The sequence below is a fragment of the Macrobrachium rosenbergii genome, chromosome 4 (genome assembly GCF_040412425.1).
Source record: "Macrobrachium rosenbergii isolate ZJJX-2024 chromosome 4, ASM4041242v1, whole genome shotgun sequence".
NCBI lineage: Eukaryota > Metazoa > Arthropoda > Malacostraca > Decapoda > Palaemonidae > Macrobrachium > Macrobrachium rosenbergii.
The window spans coordinates 57,201,599-57,224,031 of NC_089744.1; the positions used below are offsets into that span (position 1 = coordinate 57,201,599).

At 36.2% G+C, this 22,433-nt stretch overlaps 1 protein-coding gene across 1 annotated transcript in view; it reads left to right on the top strand.

The window, feature by feature from the left end:
• The window catches only part of LOC136837770 (uncharacterized), a 1,038,075-nt gene that overhangs the window by 877,378 nt on the left and 138,264 nt on the right, over positions 1-22,433 (top strand). The window contains exon 10 of the mRNA XM_067102702.1: positions 3,911-4,001. Coding sequence (XP_066958803.1) covers positions 3,911-4,001 — 91 coding nt within the window. The remainder of the gene's footprint in view (positions 1-3,910; positions 4,002-22,433) is intronic.

Consider the following 22,433-nt stretch of genomic DNA (forward strand, 5'->3'; position numbering starts at 1 on the left):
TTTGTTAGGATGAGGCAATGGTCATTTCGCCAATGATAGACTAAATGGAAAAATAGATATAGCTCAAGTTAAATGTCAGTGTTGCAGTGCAGTAATAGAATTGTGTCGCTTGCCCTTTCAAGCAGGCGTCAAAACAACTAAGGTTATCGACGTCTGGCAGTCTAGGGAGCTTCCGCATTGGATCCATTTATTGCTGTTTTTTTAGAGGCAATACAGATGAAAGAGAGAGAGGCGTTAATGAGCCTTGCTAGGAAAATGACGTCAATTTACTGCAGGATTACCGAGAAGCAATAATGGCATGACAGGCAATCGAACTTTCGCTCCACTGACTTTTGACATTTCACTTGGTATAATACCAGACGATTTTGTTTTATTCTTGCGGCGAGAAAGTATTGAGAACATCATGATATTCAGGTCTGTCATTTACATCGATGAATAATTATTTTGCATGTGCTTCGATATTTCATTATATATGTATATGTATATATATATATATATATATATATATATATATATATATATATATATATATATATATATATATATATATATATATATATATATACAGTATATATATATATTTATTTATTTATATATATATATATATATATATGTGTGTATATAGATATTATCATGATTATTAATCGTTAGGTTTTATTTCCTCGTTCCATAATTCTTAGAACAGTCAAATAGTATTGGGGTATCGTTTTAGTTTCAGTTAAAATCATCTCCGTAATGATTCCATCAACCTGGTGTTTTTCGTCTCCTAAGATTATTATTGATTCCACTTCAAAAGCTTTGAATTCATTCATAAGCACATGTCATTCTTCAGTTTTTTGCATACCAATCAACTTTCCCTCTGAGATCTCTTATTCTTGACTTCATTAAAATGTTCCCAGCTGTGCCTTTCCTCTTCAGTCCACTGTTTTAAAGGCATTTGTCTTTTTCATTGTTACCAAGGATATTTGATTCCTATTTCTGTTGACTACCCTAACTTAAGTGCCACATTCAGAATACTCAACTTCGTCAACATCATCCGTCTGTTTGTCTAGATATTCGCTTATATATCTCTTGTAGATCTTCGTTTAACTTCCTTATCCAGACTTCATTACTTAACACGTTCTACCTTGAGTTTTTCGTCTCCTCCCAGAAATGATTCCACATGTACCTTTTGCTTTTATCTGTTCTTTAATGTATCTCAGGTATCATCCAATATCAAAGGTTTCCGTCTTATCTAATATCTTATTACTTTTTTGCCAGGAAATATTAAACCAATCTTTATTGATTAGGTCTTCCTCCTCAGCTGTGGTTTCTAGAACTGCAGATCTAGTTTGACATTCAGGTGCAAAAGCCACTTGATGTTTATCAAGCAGTGAAAGTTTTCTGCACAGGGTTCACGCTTCATTAAGCAGTTGAAGGTTAGACATTTCAGTGGCTTTTTACTGTTTATTCTCTAGTTTCTCCCAGTCAAGAGAAACGTTGATTTCATCAATACACCTTTTCATCCAGCTTTTAATCTTACAGCTATCAACTAGTTTTAGGGATGAGGTTGTCGCCTTCGTAATGGCCGAGACCCGCTATTGCCGATTAATTTCTAGGTATATAATACATCTGAGATACTTATCGCTTGTAGCTTGCTCAAGAATTGAACCCGGGTCTCTCGTTATAAAGCGAGTAACATAACAGCTGCTTGCGATGTGCGCGTTTGTGCATTTATATCATGTGTACTTTGGCAAAATATTTTACCGTATCTTTGTACTACTTGTGTGTAAATTACTACCATTAAACAAAATTATGGATGGGTATGTGATTCTAATTTCAAAGGACTGAACATCATCGAGGTATGTATACAGACTTCGAGCTAGAACTACCTTCAAAAACATGATATATACGTTAAGAAACAAAAGAAAAAACATTTTTATATGTGTATGTATATATGTATACATGTATATATGTCAGTATAAACTCTTCTGGACAAAATTAAGTAGGATACACTTGCAAGTGCTTGCCGGTATGGAGCCGTAATATAGTCTACCCTGAGTTGGCAGGTGGTCAACTCCGTTTTCTATTATGCTAAAGATTATAGCTTATGGTTACATTTTCTATGATTGCAGCGTTTAAAAAGCAATGGCACTACAGTTTTAGAATGTGCCACATGTTGACATTAATTTTGCTGTTTGAAATGCAAATGTAACATGATAAGTATGTGCAACTGGTTGCTTTGGTAGGGTAAAAAGTTATCTCCATCTGATGATGAAAACAGTTGTCATTTAAATTGTATTGTATATTCGTGTGTTGGATCTACTACCTTTTCTACATATGCATATTGTTGTTTTACTTCTCTTGCAAATATATATATATATATATATATATATATATATATATATATATATATATATATATATATATACAGACACACTTTTAATAAAGCCAGATGTGAGTGTCATAAAACGTTTTAATAATTTTTGGAAGACTAATCATATATATCAAAAAGGAGGAAACCTACAGTATTCCTAAAGTCATATATTACATGAACAAGATACATTTTTCAGTAGAAAAAACCTTGAACATTGGAGTGTTCAACATTGTTTTATACAGTATGTTTTTATACTAAAATCATCGGAGCCTATTGTGAATCATTTAGTTTATATTTGAACAGATATTTTGAATGTAGCTTATGGTTGTTTTAAATGTTTTTAAGGTTGAACTCTAAAATATGAGAGTGCAGTTATTAGCAAGTTGAATGAAAGTGTCACACACGCACATATACATATACATACATACATACATACATAAAGATAAAATCCACGAAGGAAACGGAAACACTGGAGTACTGCGAGGCCTCGCAGCACTCCAGTGTTTCCGTTTCCTTCGTGGATTTTATCTTTATTTATATATTCATCATGTTCCATATTTTCGTGATTCAGTTATACGTACATACATACATACATACATATATATATATATATATATATATATATATATATATACATACATATATAGATAGATAGATAAATAGATAGATAGATAGATAGATATTTCAACGCAGTTATGTCTGCTGTCTTCGCAGGAGTTAGAAGAATTAATTATGATGATTATGACGGAGACAGTCTTCATTAATATGATATTCCGGGTTCAAGCGACACATGGACGGGTGTTGTATAAGAAACAAAAGAAAATTAGGGAATGGCCGTTTTGTTGATTTAATACACTCCATGTTTTTATTTCACAAAAAAAAACTGAGACTTTGGAAGGAGTTTTGATTGTAAATTATTTTTATTATAGATTAATTAAATTTCATGGTACTGAAACTAACAAGGATTGGTGGAGAAGCTACGCAGACTTTTCCTTCGGAAAAGAAAGGAAATTCAGTCCTTTCACGCGCTTCTTCCAAAGCATTTTTTGTCTTTCCTCTAATTAAAGTTATTCGTATGTTAATGTTGACCCTAAATGTAGTCACTTTTTTCAGTAATATAACATTGTATTGATACAGAGCTTCTCTTCGTATATGATTCCAGATAATGTCGTTAATGTAGCCCAAAATTATGTCTCCTTAAGATATCCGAGGCTTTCTTTTGCAATACCCTGTACTTCGTACATTATGTGTATCTCAGGACTCGCTAAGTGGTTCCTGGTGTATCTTATCGTGCAATGTCCCCGTGCAGTTTTTTCCTTCAGGCTAAATGGGCAAAGGTGTTCTTATTAGAAAAGGTTATACGATATTTCAAGGAATTCTTATATTTTGTAGCTGTGAAAATCCATATTGGAAATCTATAAGTGATTCCCTTTGTTGGACTTATAAAATTGTTTTAACTTAGATTATAACATTGTATGGTCTTTTCTTAGGAACAGGTTTTGTCAACTGCACCACAGTATGTAATGTGTTAATTTTTGTCTTCTTTCCTTTCAGATTTTACGTGACTTGAGACAAGGGTTGTTAAGGTCGGAAAGACCGTTGAGGGAAACGGCCATCTTTTACACCAAAGGTATTCCGTACCAAGGTATTTATCGGAATGTTACTAACACTCACCTTCAAGATTTACGTCACTAGCATCTCTTGCACAGTGCTTTCATCCTAGTGTTATGTTACCACGTACTAACATTTTGCTGTGTTGAAGTAATGTATTTGTTTGTATTAGTCACTTGTAATTCTTATTAGCATGTTTAAAATTAGGAGAGAGAGATATAAGAGAGCATTAGGTCTGTTAATTCTGTTGATATCAGTTACACCTTCAGTTAGTTGCTGGTATCCAGATTACAATTTTTTCCTTTACTACGAAAATTTGAATTTTTTTTCCTAAGTGATAGTTGCTTTTGCACAAGATGTTCACATCAGTCCGACATCATAATTTATTTTATTTTTTAAATGCATTATGTGAAAGGTCTTTTTCTCCTGGTTTTGTTGCTTTTGCTACCAAATTTGAAAGATTTGTTTGTTTTCACCCCATGCATGTAGGCATACGTGATTTCGGTATGCGGCAAGTCTGGACACTTAAAATTTGATGAAACTTTTCGGATGGCTATCTGAAAAGTTTCAGAGATAATGAGTTGACGATGCATTCCCATAAAACTCCTTCAACTCTAAGGTCACCTAGTGAGTATATCTGTCAATCCGCAACATATTCTATTCATCTGTTCTTGAAATATCATAACACACGCAAACACTTATGTTTAATAACTGTTAAACAGAATTCAGGAAAGCGTAGCGTATATATTCTTCAAGTGACAATCTGAAGATGATCCCATTTTATGTAAAAATGGCTGAGAGTTGACAGTTATGAGCCATGAAACCCGTTTCTGTTCTGAGCCGATTTTTACCAGAATATAACCTTAGCAAGAAAGTCGAATGTATTCATATGTGCCAACTTTCATCAGCTGTTGATACTGCTTCTTTAGATGTGATTATTTTGTTTAAATGCGTTACAACCGGCTACGTTATGTGAATGTTACTCCACAATGAGTTCTCTGTTTTCTTGAATGTTTATTTCTGACTTCTTGGAAATCTGGTCGTTGATAATTATTAAATAGATTTCTACCCATTCAGAAATAACGTAATGTCGCATAAATTAGTGGGTTTGATGTTTTTATTCTTGGAGTCAGTTCATCGTACCGTCTTTGCTGTCTTTTTATGTGCGTGTGTGTATGTACTAATGTATGTGTGTAAAATTGCATCACCTCTGCTATTGTGTATTTGTATTTAAGATTAAGCTGTTCTCATGTGTAAATTTCATTTTAGCCGCAACAGTGTCTTCCTGGATGAACTAGTAGTACACCATCAAAGTCTCCGTTTTGGGAAGCTGGAGCACTGACACATTTAAAACCCTCTTTTTAGTCTAAGATTAATATTTTCTACGTTTAGACTTGGCCTTCTCCAGCCGGGGGTCAGCCTATTCCTCATCAATCACTGGGTCTTAAATAAATATAGAATAAAGGTTACCTCGTTCAGAGCACAGGGACGGCTCGCAACGTCCCTACGGTAGGGATATGCCATTTTTATCATGTCTTATATTACTGTCATTTTTCATGGTTAGAGTTCAGTATAATAGCAATATTAGCAACTATGCCTTCACATAGCCTCCTAGATTTACAGGTTTTTTAATTCGATCGATTAAAACCAGCTGTGGTAGGCTTTCAAGAGTCTTTTGATCCAAACTATAATTTTGCATAATTTTCTTCCTCGCACTTCACGTATTGATTAATCATTAGAGGAAGATAACGGTGCTCTGTAGTTTTTCCAGTGTTCTTTCTTTTTTGTCTGAGGAAATCGGAAGCGTCATTTTCTTGTTACTTTACCTGGGAATCGAATACAAAACTCCTATGTTTGATAGAAACTTCTGAACATGGTTATTGCAATTAAACTTGTAACTGCTTGTTGTTTTTCTCTGTCATCCGGGTCTTGCCTCGTGCGGATGTGTCTTCCATGTGAAAGTGGAGCGTTGACTGTTGTTGTAGGTAACGTTGCCCTTCATTTTTCGCATCTTTTCTGTTATACATAGAAATCAGAGAACACGTCATTGTCAATTAAGAAGTAAGCTCTCTTAATTGAGTTCAGTAATGATAAAGGTCAGAGCATATATAACGCGCTTTGTTTTTTACCCTCGAGCATTAACAAAATAAATAAATAAAAACCGAAAAAGACATTCGATATTTTTTACTTTTGGTCGTGATTTTCTCGTCCGCGAGAGTCTTGGTTGAAAGTTTTTGTGTTACAGTTTTGATATGCTTGTAATTGAGAACCTGAGGTGCTTTTATTTTATTTTTTTTAAGTATCGTTGTTATTTTAACTTTTGTTACTTGTTTATACTGCACCAATGATCCTTCATGTTTTGATACCAAATGACGTTATTCTAAACCGGTTGTATTTAATTAAGCTTTTTCAGTTATTAAACAGTAAGGGATTAAGCACTGCAGTAGTTGTATGTAGATCTCTCTCTCTCTCTCTCTCTCTCTCTCTCTCTCTCTCTCTCTCTCTCTCTCTCTCTCTCTCTCTCTCACTTGAATAGCAGTGGAGTATATGAAAAGCAGAGGATATTTTCTCTTTCTTATGGCCACTATGTGTTGGAAATTGCACAGGCCCGTTATTGTCTGTTATGAAGCTGACCCTGCGTTCATATATCTTGTGGATATCTGGCAATTAATTTTCAAGGGGATGACACAGAAGGCCTTTATCTCTTCTGCCAGGCCGTATTCTTTTGCATTTTTGCCTCTTTACAGAGACACCTCGGTATGAGTTTTGGTGGCTGAGTGTATGAAAATATGTATGGATTTTTGGGGCTCTGTATGTATGTGTATGTGTGAGAGAGAGAGTGGGCGGACTAGGTTATTTAGGATGTATACACGTGCCTATAATTGAAAATGGGTATGGATAGATGGCTTGTTATGTAACTTGTTTGAAGAAATTGCCTATATTTTGTGGTGCCGTAGATCTTCTCTGTGAAAATGTTTTTTTTGGATAGTGAATTATTTATCTTCACTCTGAATAGTTAACATCCGTCTCGCGGTCAGTGGATATAAATGGATGCAGTTGCTCTCGTGGAACGGAACATTGCAGAGGAAATCTATACAAAATATACATTCAAACTGGCGCATGATTTGTACTTTCCTTATTCCATCATCCCTCTCTCGAATTTCGTAAAACTTAGTTTGTCTACGTGTGTGTGTGTGTGTGTGTGTGTATGCACGCAGTCACGATGCTTAAAATATTCTTCATTTGTTCTATACAAATAATATCAGTGCGGTAACCATCAGTTTTTTGTTTCGTTTAGTATAATATATTCTCATACTTTTATATTTTTAACCTTTTGAAACCAACCGGAACAAGGTGTAAGTATATATATGAAGAAAGGGGGGGGCCACTGAATTTTAATGTATTTTTACAAAGAGGAAACACCAGAAAACTTCACCCCAAAGGTAAGCACAAGCCGGAAATTTCACTGTTAAAAAGACTGAAACATTTTGACATTTCCTTTTACATTCAACCACTGCACTGGCGAAAAAAAGAGGAAATCTGTATCGAGAGAACGAATGCATTGCCTTAACTGAATAAGCAGTTGTAATGAAATGGCCCAGCGGGAACGATTTGCGAGGGAAACCGTTGTAGAAAGCAGAGGAAGCTGGAAGGCATTTTGCTTGCATATGTAATTGTAAGCCCTCGGGCGGGAGGCTGTGTCTTGCTTGTCTTTCCTTCTGTCGGTCATGACGTGTGCCTACAACAGTCCCGCTGGCTTTCTATTTTCAGAAGACCCTTCATAATAATTTTCTATTAAAGAAGAATTGCTTAAAGACTTGCGAATTACTTATTTGATCCTGGCTGGATTTTAGAGACGAGCTATATTTATTTTGCTAAACGTCTTTGCTAAGCGTTTAAATCCAGCAGTAGAATTACGTAATAACGTGGGTTAATAAAACCACTAGAACCAGTCATTATTAGTTATGCAGTTATATATTACAAAATCAGTATTCTAGAAGCTAGTAAGTGCTTTTTGAATGGATTTACTGTAAACCTTAAGTCTAGTGGCGTCAGAATCTTTTTTTCCCAAGTGAGCGAACATTAAATTTCTTTTTGTATTTCTCAGGGTATCCACCTTCATCTGGATTTCTTGTTTTATTTGGTAAATAACGTAAATAACAGAACAGTACGTGTGGATGTGGATGTACGAACGAGAGAGAGAGAGAGAGAGAGAGAGAGAGAGAGAGAGAGAGAGAGAGAGAGAGAGCCTTGCTGACTGACTTGAATCCGCAAGTACATCTTTTCCGGTGCGGACCATGGTTCCTTTTCGTTACTTCATTGTTTGTATATATATATATATATATATATATATATATATATATATATATATATATATATATATATATATATATATATATATATATATATATATATATACATACATACATACATACATACATACATACATACATACATACATAAATGTATATTATTTATGTGTGTGTCTGTGTGTGCATGTATATGCACGTTCATAGACGTTCACTAACTTCATTAATGAGACTCTTGAAACGTACAAGTTCTTGTATTTTGCGTGTTTGGTAAAATGTCGTCGTGTCGAATCCATAATTTATTTTCCAGCAGTGCTCTAACTCCTTGTACGCATATGCCATTGGGTTGAAGCGAAGACGTGGCGTGGAGGCAACTTTCTAAATTGCAGCTTCGATTTTGGATATTTGCAGCAGAGTCTGCAGCAGAAGTTTTGCGGCTTCCGTCCATTTTCCTCTTTCCTCCTTTATTGGTCTTACCCGTCATTCCTTGTGCCATTCATCACTCCTCTCTCCATACCGTTGTTCGTTGCTCTCCATTTTGAGAAACTTCAATTTGCAGTTATGATTTCGACTGTGCAACGCTTTGTGGATGAGTTTTTATATGGGTTTTATTTTTTTTTTTTATCTCAATGTACCCACGTCTTGCTCTTTGTGACCATGTCTTTAAATACTTTTGAATTTCGATCAGTTTTACACATTTCAGTGATCTGTGCATATGGCAAGCTTTTACAGCCAACGGTTTATGCTCATTTTACTGCATTCGTAAAAATGTTTCTTTTTTAATCTACGCTCCAGCTGGCTCTTCTTTAGTGGGATATTTTTTTATGATAATGATGATGATGCTGATGTAAGTAATGAATCAAATCGGTAGACTTTTATAGGCAGCTCGAAAGACTTTTGCTTCAGTGAGGTGTGAAATTATAGCAAGGCAGAGTTAAAGAAGCGGAAAAAATTAAATTGAAGATGGAAAAAAGCCAATGATCTGTGGGCCGATGGGAATTTGCAAGGAACGTGAAATAATGCTAAATGTGACACGCACTGCACACTGTGCTCTCTCTCTCTCTCTCTCTCTCTCTCTCTCTCTGTTTCACCGTTGCTTGTGAATCGGTAGGAATGATTACGACTACGTAATGGTACTTTCTGTCGTTTTGTTACTTCTCTCATCCTTTATTTCAGGCATACTCGTTCCTCTATTTTTCCTCTCCCAGAGAACGTGCTATACATCGCTTGATGCAAACGTTGCAACTTTTAACTCCTTGCAGTCTTCATTTTCATCATAATTTTATGTTTTAATTTTCATGTTCTTTTTTGTACACACCGAGGGACGTAGGACAGAAACACGTAATTGATACTGAAGAGAGATGTTTCATTGTTAGAGACATTCTCAAAAGCTTTTAAGTATTCTTCTCATATCACGTGTGGCGCAACGAAGTTCCTCCTATTTCTTCACGGTTTCGTTGTTTATGACCATCTCGAACTGTATTTTTATTATTTCTTTAAATGCGTTGCTCTCGTCAAGCAATTAATTTCCAAAGAATTATAATTTTTTCTGTCCATTGTTTACGATATTTGAACAGTATAATGATATGGTTTTATATCTTACGTGTTTCGTTATGATATCTTTATAAGATCTCACATTTGCGTTTTGTATTTTATCTTACTGAAACTACTTGGCTTTGATCATTCACACTGAACTTAAAGTTTTACTAGTTTTCTTTGATTTGTATTAATATATTTACTAAAAGTAGAGGCATTCCATTTGCTCTTTGAATTCCCGAAGACTTAGTTGAATGATTTCAAAGATTTTTATAATAGGATTTACCTAATTTCTCATATTCATCATTTATATTTAAATGTTATTTTGTGTCGGAAAGCAGTTTATATTGGAGATTTGTGGCACATTACTGTATTTTTGAAAGGTCTTGTGTAAAGTATCCGTTTTCATGGTTAAAACAAAATTTCTTCTCTGTTCTTTTGAATAAGAAGCATATCTTGAATGCTTTATAATGTCAGAGACATAGTTCACATGTGTGATTTACTTTGACAATCTAGAGAAAGCAACACTTTTTTTTTAGGTTCTTTTCGTAATATGTGTGATTGTGAGATTCCATTTTTAAAGGTTCTTTTAATAAAACGTGTGATTGTGTCATTGATTGCAGATCTGTATTATAGGTAATTTGTCTCAGTATTTTTATGCTTTTGGAAATGTCATCAGACCTTGCTCTGCTACCAGTTTGAATTCTTTTTCAGATTTCATTTTTAGCAGCCATGCTCTTCCTTTAATATCATCGTTTACTTTGTCAGGTTTATTGTCAGCATCATATTCTATCATTACCATTATGGTTGTCCTTTTTTTACTGTTGCTGTAGTTAATGTGTGCGGAACAGATTCTTTTAGAGGTTGCTAATTAGACTTGTATTTTTTTCTGTTTTAACATTGAAATCAGTCTATTATTCGCAGCTCAGATGTGAACGAGAGAGAGAGAGAGAGAGAGAGAGAGAGAGAGAGAGAGAGAGAGAGAGAGAGAGAGATAGTGTGTGTGTGTGCGCGCACATTTATTACTTTCTGTTATTAGATCATGAGGATCGATCATTGTCGTGATATTTGCGGTACATAATGCAGTGCTGTCTTGCATGAATTTGATTTACGTAAACAAATGTCATTTAACGCTTGTTTGCAAGTTAAATATAGGTGATGACCTGGAGTTCTTTGTTTTATGAGAATAATCTCTGCTTTTGTTTAGGTCTACACTTTTGCATATGTTCGTTAGGGGACCTTGTTTACTATTGTGTAGCAACATCTATTATACGAACATTCCCGTTATGGGTTTGGCGATTACTGAGAGGTATTCCAGGCAGTATGGCCTGAAATAGGAACTCACCTTGAGTGAGAAAAGATAATAGCTGGATCACTTATTGGTAGTGTTATTGTGTGTGACCTCTTTGACAGCCTCATGTATTGGTTGGGGTTCGTATATATTTGTGTATGTTTGTGTGTGTGTATGTGTGTGTATTACGGGTCGTTACTGAGGAAACAAGACTAAAATTGCATCCATGTTCATCATTTTACTTGCTGTTTGCTACGCCGAAGAAGAACCCTCTTTATAGAACACTTCCATGTACCACTTACCTTTGTCATACACCAGTAAATACGTCTTATTATTGTAATGAACTCATTATTATGAGCACACAAATCCCTGTTTATCATATTTTGGGCCTAAAGGTATAGGGAAGTAATGGTAAGGAAGTTATTACGGGTAAAAACCACATGATAACTCATAATGTCAGAAGTCATTTATTATATAACCTTTGGATAAGAAAACATTTCTCCATCGCATTATTGTTGTGGTCCTAATATATGTAAACAATTCACCGCCAGTGTCTGGTATCAAACGAGAGATAATTAAAAATTCTTTTGTTTGACATTGAAAAAGAAGGAAAACAGTTCTTGGAAAACAAAACGCAGGAAAATTAAGAGGTATTATTTTTTTGTTGTGATGAAGAAGAGGCATTGTGTGCGTTGAATTCCCATAGGCTCCGCTGAGCCCGATCTTGATCAACAATCTGAGGCACACCATTGTTGCAACACATCCCCAAGGATCAGCCCGGGGTAAACGAACTACGAAATTCCTTCCTCACAAGTGAGGAAACTTGGAAGGCATACAGATTTTTCCCTTCTACTCTAAAGGGACGTACTGCGTTGATGATTGATATTTTTTAATGTTGAGTTATTTTGTTTTCTTGATTTCTGTTGGCAGTTTGGCATTGTCAGTGTTCCATTTCAGGAGGACCTTTAAATATGATTATACCAGTATCAGAGGAAGACAGATGAAATGGTACAAGTTTGCAAAGAATATGGTATTAGTTGAAATCTCTCTCTCTCTCTCTCTCTCTCTCTCTCTCTCTCTCTCTCTCTCTCTCTCTCTCTCTCTCTCTCTTTTCTAACGTACCTGGAGTTCCGACCTCCATGGAGAAATAGCTTTCAAATAAAAATAGATAACGATACCCATGCCTTATAAAGCTCTTTTCCACGAAGCAATTGCTTTCCTCAAATTCCGATGGAAACTTATCCTTTTAACCCCCGAAGTCAGTTAAGCAATCTTGGTTATTGCGTTACGTCCAGTAATGATGATGCGGTTGTGGTTGTGGGTGCTGTGGCGCCGAGGTTTATCTGTCACCCGCCATCTCTGTCACCGAGAGAGAGAGAGAGAGAGAGAGAGAGAGAGAGAGAGAGAGAGAGAGAGAGAGGAGCGGAAAAATGAATGACAGGAAACGACTACTGCGAAAAATGGATGATTACTCATGTCCATATCAGTGATTCATAGGTCTGGTTGTTTTATATATGTATGTTGTTATATTGATACCTATATGTGTGTGTGTGCGTGTGCATGTAAATGTATGTATTGTCTTTAAGTCTTGTAGAGGAGGTCATTATAAGAACTATAAGGTTGAAATGATTTGTTCTAAAGAAAAGACAAGAATCTTCCTAGAGTTAATCAGGACGGTATATTTCTTTCACTTTCTGCAAAATTGAAATTTCATTTGCATCCCAATTCTTACATTTCTGTTGTTTAGTCTTTCATTGTTTAGGGACAGTGGCAGCCAGTAAACGTTTCTTTAGTTGGAGCCTCGTAAAAAACAAAGCAAATAAAGAAAAAAATGGGCTAGCTAAATAGAATTAGCTAATCAAATAGATTGATATCGCGTACGAAAGTAACATGACATGTGCTAGTCTAGTACGATATGTATTGCCTACCGGAAGTGAATCATGATGTGTCAGTGAAGCTGTGTCCGAAAATTTTTGTCGGTTTCAGAATGAAACGTTAAGACGAGTATCAGGAGTCAGATGGCAGGACAGAGTGAGAAATAGCTTGAGGGATTTTACTGGATTTTCAGACGTTCGTGAGGTAATTGTGGAAATGAGATGGTGGTGGCTTGGGTCTGTCGTTTGCTGTGGACACCAAAAGGGTTGAAAGGCTCAGGCCTACATGGAAGAGAACAAGAGCATGTAACGGGAGGCTGGAATTTAATGGAAAGTAGTGGAAGTGAAAGCACATTAAAGACATGAGTAGCCGAATTTTTAAGTGGCCCTTTGTGTCAGACGGCGTTGGAGGTTATGGTGATGATGATTTTATGCATTCGTTTTATTTTCTCTTATTTTGTCACAAGTTTGTGAAAGTAGTCACTTAGAACACTCTTATCAAAAATCCTTAAATATCATGTCATATTATCAGTGGAATTTATTACATTGTAAATGAAATATTCTCCTTTTCTTTCTCTTTCGCTTATTACGCGCAATAAAATGCAAATTGCATCGGAATCTTCGATGATCTGAATTTGAATTATTTATAAGTCGTTTCTCTTCTTTTTTTGGTTCTTGCATGTATCAGTCTACAGTTCGTAGCTGCTGAGATACAGGTTTCGAACCAGCCTCGTTGATTTCGACGGTGTTGGGTGCTTTGAGCTTAATTTTAAATATCCAGAGAGAGAGAGAGAGAGAGAGAGAGAGAGAGAGAGAGAGAGAGAGAGAGAGAGTCTGCATTTATTGTTCTTTTTAGTTATATCATCGGAGAATTTCCTTGAACATTTTGTTTACATTTATATTCGTATAAGTAAAATGCTGAGCAAAAGTGTGGCGAACAGCTAAAGGTCATGAAATCGTTCAGCGTTAACAGATACTGGCGAAGCTCACCGCATTACATCACTTCTTTGACGTCTGTAATAAGTGTCTTTATGACGTTATCTTGTACGTCGTTGAATCGGTTATGAAACCAATGGATAACTCGTTAGAATTCAAGTATATGATATTATGATATTGACGATATCAGCGAAAAACTAAGCTGAAGGATATTAATGAGTAGTTACAAAGATCAAACATTGCAAGATATTTTCTTTTACTCTGCGGTAGGGACAATGCATAAGCAGATTTCACGGTCTTTGGGTTAATTATTTCTTATTCTGTACATAAGAGGCAAATTTACATGCCACAGTGCTGGAGACAGCGCTTTCTCCGTTGTTTTCCGAAATTCGTTGAAGAATTTTTCCAGCGTTTAGTATTTCTGAGATCACACTCGGCATATAACTAAGAACCAGGATCGGTTAAGAGTTGGGCAAGCAATTACGTAAATTACCGTAGGAAAAGGCAGTTGTGGAACGATACATTATGTCGTGAGAGAGGCGGCCTCATGTTGTGCTACAACCCACAATGAATTAGAGCAGAAAGGCCGTATAAATCTGTGGAAGACCTCTCCATGTGTATATGATATATGCTATGACGCTGCAATAGCAAACCATTCAGAACTTCTCTCCGTGTATAGGTATATGTCCATGCTTCATCTTTGGGAACTGGCTTTGAGTCTTCGGCGTCTTTTGTTCTCTTTGGTTGATGGTGACGCTTTCATGGGAAGCCTACCGGTGCATCGTTTCAGATGTTCTGTTCAGTGTTGTCGGGTCGGTGCAGTTTCGTTTATTACTGCTCCTTCCTTTTCACGTAAACTTGGTGTTGTCGAGTAGTTGGCTTCCTACGTTTCTCAGTAGTGTGGTACCGGATACCTACTCCTGTTAATGCCCATTCAAATACAGGCGCACAAGCCATAGTACATACTTAAAGATATGTGTGTGTGTTGAGTGTTTTTGTGTGTTTATTTATTTCCACCTCTTTTACTTTGAATCTTTCTGTTCCTCGTTGTGTTCCTTTAGATTATGCTTCTGCTAGTGATTATTGATCACTAGTGCATTCAGCTTCATCCTTGTGAGCTACAGTGAGGCTTGAAGAAAAAATACCTTAATTTTTACGGTAGACGTGACATCAGAAAGATAACACGTAGAAGTGAAAGGGATTTAAGAAACTGCGCTTTTCTACGTTTGTTGGGACGTCGCTCCCAAGTTTATTAGGGAAAAAAGATATGTAACATCAAAATGAACACTTGATCATAGGGAAAAAATATTTGTATAAATCTCAAGTTTGTTTATCATAAGTTAGGCCCAAACTATTTTGGCAGGGTTTAGGAGGACCAGTTTACCATAGACGTTCACAAGAGCTAAATTGAAATGTAATTGATGGAAATAATTCAGTCACACAAGACAGTCATATGCCATTATGAGATTATAAGCCTGTTAACGAAATATCAAAACAATTAAGTAGCGGCGTATGCAAGATTGTCTCCATTGCTAATATAGACCGTATAGACATCAGGAGAAAATGGTAGACCAAACTTTAATTGTAATGAATTAGGATAAAGCCATAAGAATTCGAAAACAGGGAGAATGGAGACCTCAGAATGTCTCTTCACTGCTGCGTGCCTGTCGCGATTACTTTGAGAGTCGAAGCTTTCTGTTGTCGCCGGATCCACGGGTGACTGGGATTGAAAAGAGTGGAGTGAAAGACTTCTGCCAGTATAGAGGTCTAAAGACAATGGCCTATGTGTTTTCTTAACCTTGCTCTGGCAGAGGGAGCATAATAGCATTTACTCCTAAAAGTTTTGCTATGGAGTGAATGAGAGGCATGTGGTGGCTTTGATCCACCGTCTGCTTTGTTGGAGAATAATAACCACTAAAAAATATATATATATATATATATATATATATATATATATATATATATATATATATAATATATATATATATATATATATATATATATATATATATATATATATATGTATATATATATGAACTTTGTCACTTACGTAATTTTTTATAATCACAAATATTAATCCACAAATATAGATTAATATCCAGTTCACTATACCTCGGGAATAGCATATAGTTAAGGGAACTATAATTGATAACTGCTTCGTCACCAGTAATCTTGCTGGTGACGAAGCACTTATCGGTTCTAATTCATCCTGGGCGTGAGTTACTCCCGAGGTATAGTGAATGGGTATTAAACGGTATTAGTGGTTTGATATTTGATATATATATATATATATATATATATATATATATATATATATATATATATATATATATATATATATATATATATATATTCTTATTTCAGGGAGGCTAAACCAAACAGTCTTATAGTCGGATGTATGGATAGGAAGAACAGTCAGCTCATCATTGACAAATTTATTAATAGCTGCGCTTCGGGGTCACCCATATCCCATCTTTTCTGGCTAAAAAGATTAAAAAAACACTAATTAAAACTTAAAACAGAGTTTACAAAATTAAGATGCTTTAAAGACTGAAAATGACAATGACAAAATAAGGAATAGAATACCTTCTGTAGTAAAGTCCAGAGGATGAAAGTTTGATGAGAGTAAACAAAGTTAGGAAGTAAACAGGAATAGGGGAGGGGTACTAGGCTATGTATAAGGGGGTTGAAGTTAAATGATTATTGAGAAATGGAACAATTTTCTTGATAACCAAGGATTCCAAAATATTAAGGAGGTGTTCCTTCTGCGTTGCGGTCACTATTTCAAAGTTTTTATAATTTATTGGGTTTTTTACAAATTAATGAATGATTCCTAATGTTGGACATTTCAGGTTTTGCTAGCCTAATGCCAGTACGATAGCTCAATATATATATATATATATATATATATATATATATATATATATATATATATATATATATATATATATATATATAGTGTGCGCGCGTTTGCATGTATTTATGCTGCTTTGTAACACTTCTCATGAAAAGTGTTAATGGGATCAAACCAATCGGAATTATTCCATATTGTTAAGTTCGTCTTGAACTTTACCTTGAACGTCTCTTATTCTTGTGAATAAGATGTACGATTTTGACGTCTCGGGATCAATAGTGTTTAAAATGTGTAATGAAATCTTCAGCAAAATTCACACGAAAAACAAGTTCCATCATTAGTACATTAGATAAATAATTTATTTACATTCTGCTGTTTGAACAAACTTTAACTTAAAATGGATACTGCTTGAGTTACATTAGTTTAGAAGGTTAGAATTTTGTTTCTTTGCCTCAAGCAGTTACGACTTAATCCTTCGCAGGTATTTACATGAAAAATGTTCATTTTAGGTTGTTGTAAACTTTTTCTTTGTGAAATTTTAGATTGTTGTAAACTTTTTCTTTGTGAAATTTTATCGTATTGAGTAATATTCGATGAATGTTCTTTTCTTTGTATAATTAAGTTGATGCTCCATTTCGCAGTAGAAGCTAAGTGTGTTGTCCTGTCTTCGATCAAGACGTATGCACGAAATTCGGAATATCCGTTTTAACTCTTCCTTTCCGTAGTAACTGTAGAGGGAAGCAGAATGCACTTTAACGCAGAGGCCTTCAGACTTCGCCAGCAGAAGTCGCTTTTAATTGACAAGGTAGACGACGCACCGTCTGTCGTTGACGTTGCGACATGCAACATTATGCAGGCAATTGATTAAAAGCACGAGAAGTGTCTTTCCTTCACCGCTTCTACAGTAGCTCGTTTCCCTTCCATGTTTTTTTTCCTTGTTTTTTTTTTCGGGGAACGAAATCGTAATTGTGTGTACATCTAATTGGTTCCGAGACTAAAGGTGAGCGCTGGTGCAGAAATGCGACGTTTCGACCGGAGGCTCTCCCTTTCGTCACAACGGTGTGTTGCTACTTCTCCGTAGACGGATTCTGTAAGATATTTTGTCCTTCTGATGATCGAACGATAAAACAAACTGTTGCTTTGTTTTCTTTGGGAGTTATTGTCCAGTACTGACAATGGTTTCTTCGGACACTGAACTCTTAGTATGAATAATAATTCCAAGTACTGTACTTTGTTCCTTGCTGAATTAAAGACGCCTGCGTTGTGAGAAAGTTCTTGAAAGTGGACAGTGATGTGGATTTTAGAGTTTAGTTCTGAACTTGGAAGGATAAATTAATGATCCGAAAAGTAGATTTGTGTGCGTATGCACCCTTTGCATAATTAAATCTTTAACCTCTTTTGTGTGACATGAATATATCCCAAAATCATTCACTTGGATCTTGAATGGTTTCACGCATGATCTGATACATACGCAAGTTATCATGAAACTATTTTTTTCAAAACTGAAAAAAAATTAGTGGTGAATATGTGTAATAACGTCAGTTTCAAAGCTATATTTTTTACAGTGATAAATTTGAACTCAAGCTTCCAAGGTGATTTTGTGGAATCTCAGTAAGCTTCATCTTATGAAAGCGCATTGCTATAAGTACACCTAATGTAACTGTTGTATTGGAAGGGGGTGTCTACAGCGTCCACCCTAACCCTCTTCCCCCTACCCATCCCGCACCTTGGAAGAGCCTTGGAATGCTAAAGGAGATAAGGAGCGGGGGAGGGGGAGGCGGCGTCGGTGGTGGTGGTGATGGTGGTATTCATTAGTGAACAACAGCACGTTGGAAGGGGGTAGGCTGTTCAGTAGAAGGGGACGTATTGTGCAGTCTTCAAGCACTCTCTTTTTAAAGTTGAGTTGGGGGGAAGTCGACCAGGACAGCAGGAAAACAAATATCTGCTGCCTTGGCAGGAGGGAGCGTGGTTGTCGGGGACTGGGGCGCATTCAGTGCCCATGCGTTATGGGGGGAGGGGGAGAGTGGCCCTGGCTTACATGGTGGGCGTGCCCCTCGTGGGAGGTAGGGAAATGCATAAGACGAGGGTGGGAGATTAAGTTCCTGCTCTCTCTCTCTCTCTCTCTCTCTCTCTCTCTCTCTCTCTCTCTCTCTCTCTCTCTCAAAAGGCCCGAGCGATATGCAGTTGTGCTTAGCGAAGGGTAATATGTGGTCCTTGAGTTATCGAGGACCTTAGGATTAAGAGACTTTAAGGGGGATATCACGACCGAGTTTACACCCAGAATCCATTAGAGGAAATCAATTTTTTTCCTGTTCGTAATGAAAAGTGAAAAAGACATAGAACATTCATTTGGTGTACCTTGTATTGGGAGATGGATGCCATACTACATCATGTAATTTTTTGGTTTTATTGATGACTTGGTGCTCTCTCTCTCTCTCTCTCTCTCTCTCTCTCTCTCTCTCTCTCTCTCTCTCTCTCTCCTTGGGAAGTGGTAAGTGGGTTCAGCTCACAAACTGAAGAACGAGTATTTGACTATCGAACCTGTAGAGAAGGGACGAATGGACATGTCCCCTAAATTATGCCTCTGTTGACATAAGCTGTGAATTATGTACCTAGTTGGTAGTCAACCGTTGTTGATCGCAGATACGGTCGAAAGAGAAAGCGAGAGCAAGGGAGAAAAAACACTGGAGATTAGTGTTCATTGTTCTTCAAAATGCTTACTACGTTTATAATCAAGACGGGACGGCCTCGACGAGGTAATCCGAACCCCGCTGGCATAAAATCATTCATAAGATACTCTCTCTCTCTCTCTCTCTCTCTCTCTCTCTCTCTCTCTCTCTCTCTCTCTCTCTCTCTCTCGTTCAAGCTTATTATTTTTATTCTGTGATGAAATTGCAATGTGTCTACGTTGCTGAAAATTTGCTCTGAATTGAAATAAAAAGCCAAATGCCTCCCAGAAATAATTGATTTCCCAGGTAGTATGGGCAGCGAGAACCGGTGTCGTATAAATATGACAAGATAAAGGAAGCAGATTGTGTCTCTGTTCGACAAAATACGTTGTCTGGATATATTTATTTCGATGTAATCATGTAAAACTTCTAGCCAATCCAGAATAAACTCTTTTCAGGTTGTGGGGACGTAAATATTTACCATCTTTGGACTTATTTCTCTCGGCAAAAAAGTTAAATAAGTGCCACTTAGCCCCTTCTTCTGTACTTACTCATCGGTTAAAAGGGAAGAATTCTAATATTGTGAAGGATTGTTGTTGCTAGGTTTATCTGTTCGTGTGCCTGCTCAGCTTTGCTTTATTGAGCAGGCCTATGTCTTGTGAGGTATGCGTCTTGTAGACATGCCAAGATGCCTCTTATCGGTGTTTTGGTCTTACCACAGGCAACTGCGAAACATCCTTTTGGATATTTATGAAGTTTCTTGCGTTCTAGATCCTGACAGAAAGTTTCTGAGAGATCTTTAATAGCATGATGCTTACTAAAACCAGCATTCTTTTCGTAGATGCAATCCTTTAGTAATCTTTGCTTCGTCCTCGAAACCTCGAAACTTTTGGTTACCTTGTCTTTCTCTGTGTTCCAGTAGTCACTTGACATTTATAAGAGGAGTGTGTTTCATATCACAACCAGACAGCATTGCACAGTGTGTTTGTTTAGGTATGTTACGGAGAAAAATTATAATTATTATACTTTTCCACGAGAAAAGAGATTAAGTTCCATTGGCGAAGTTTATAGTATGTAGTATTTTTATAATCGCAAGCTGAAAAATTTGTATAAATTTTCTTTGTAACAATCTCCAAGTAAATCTGGGAAAAACAACCAGCAAGGGTAAAAGTCCCGATAATATTTTACTGCATGTCGATTACCACGAGTCTTCAAGCACGCAATTAACCACTTTTCTTTCCGGTTGCGTTGTAGCAGCATTCTCTTCCACTGGCACTTTTTCACCCTTTTCCGATTTGGTTTTGAAGTTTTGATACTTTGATTTGGGGACTTCATTTCTCAGGAAGTTTTTATCTTATACAAACATTTTGTTTATGTATATTTTGTTTTTATTTGTAGGTTTGTTCAACGTCAGTCCTTATCAACATCGTCTTATTTACAGTGCTTTTTGTTGCTTGTTTGTTTGTCCGTTTTATATTTCGACCTCTGCAGCATGTTATATTTTTATGCTAGGATTTTAGTGCATTGCTGTCGTTCTGTGCCTTCAGTTAAGCTCCTTTTTCCTGGAAAATTAAGCTTTCTCCCTTCATTTAAGCTAATTTTTCCTGGAAAATTAAGCTCTTTTTTTTCTCGGTTGACCTGAAAAATGACTGGCAAAACATGCTGTGGTGCTTATGAGTTCTGGTTAACCAATTACGTATCTTGTTGCATTATAACCAAAGTCTTCTCACTTGTTTGGGCTCTCAGCGGCCGGATACCCTCCATCATATGTATGGACTAGATCAGGTGCCAGGGTCACTTATCATCCTGAAGAGAATATTCTTTTGTTCCTGTTGAAACTGTTCCTCGTGAGAGGCTAGTTTATCGGACACCCCCTCCCATCCTGTTGAAATGTTGTTCCTTCTGCTGATTCTTGATAGAATCAGCAGACCTCTGTAGTTATATAATTGACATTTATTTATTTTAGTATTTATTTATGTTTTTTTTATTTATTTGTAGGATAGAGGAGCTGACTAATTTATTTATACCGTACATAAATAGTATGAGAGCCAACCTCGACGGTTGTGCCGACCTGCTTCTTGTTTGTGCTTGTAGTTACTCGGATTTCTTGCCGTAGGTTAACCCCAATTTCCTGTTGTTATTTGTTTTCCACTTTAACGCCTCAAGCAAAGGTGGAAGAGAGACTAAGATTTATTTTTGTTCCTTTTGTTCCATGGTAGTTTATTCTTTTTTGTTGATTCAAAATCAAAATCAGCCTCAGTCAGACTTGCTTATGCATTGTATGATGGACTTCGATTTAATTGCAAGTTAGCACTTGAAAAAATGAGAAGAACTGAACAGCTAACAAAATTCCAAAGTGATGTGCTTCATTTTTTCAGTTTTTCTCTTAAATATCTTTAATTTTCTCTCACTAGTCAATCTGCCTTAACCAGAGGTATCAAATTAAAGATTTGCTTGATAGAGAAAACGGCCCTTGAATTAATTAGTTAATTTGAATTGGAATATCGGTCCTCCATGATGTAATTCTATTAAGAATTTTTCCAGAGAAGATTTTTCACGTCCATTAACTGTTTCCCCACTTCTCATTAACTGCGCATATTTTTATCTCGAAAAAGTACAGGTAATCTTGAACATGTGCTCGTGAAGTACTTCCTCCCGGATGAAGCCAACCAGTCTTTTATGTAGCGCCTTGTCAGGAAAAACAATAGTAAAAAAAAATTCTGTCCTGGATATGGATGTCGTACTTGTCAAGGTTTTATATTGAACATTTTTTTTTTCTGTCAGCACCATGTCAGAGGTAAATTTTAGAGAAAGTTGCTTTCGCTTATATACAGTGTTGGAAAGTTTGTTCTTTTTTAATGATTTCGCTGACGGGTAATGTTTTTGGTGTGAATTTCAAGGCTTTAATGTCCATAACAATTAACAGTAAGTATAAAATGTCTCTCTCTCTCTCTCTCTCTCTCTCTCTCTCTCTCTCTCTCTCTCTCTCTCTCTCT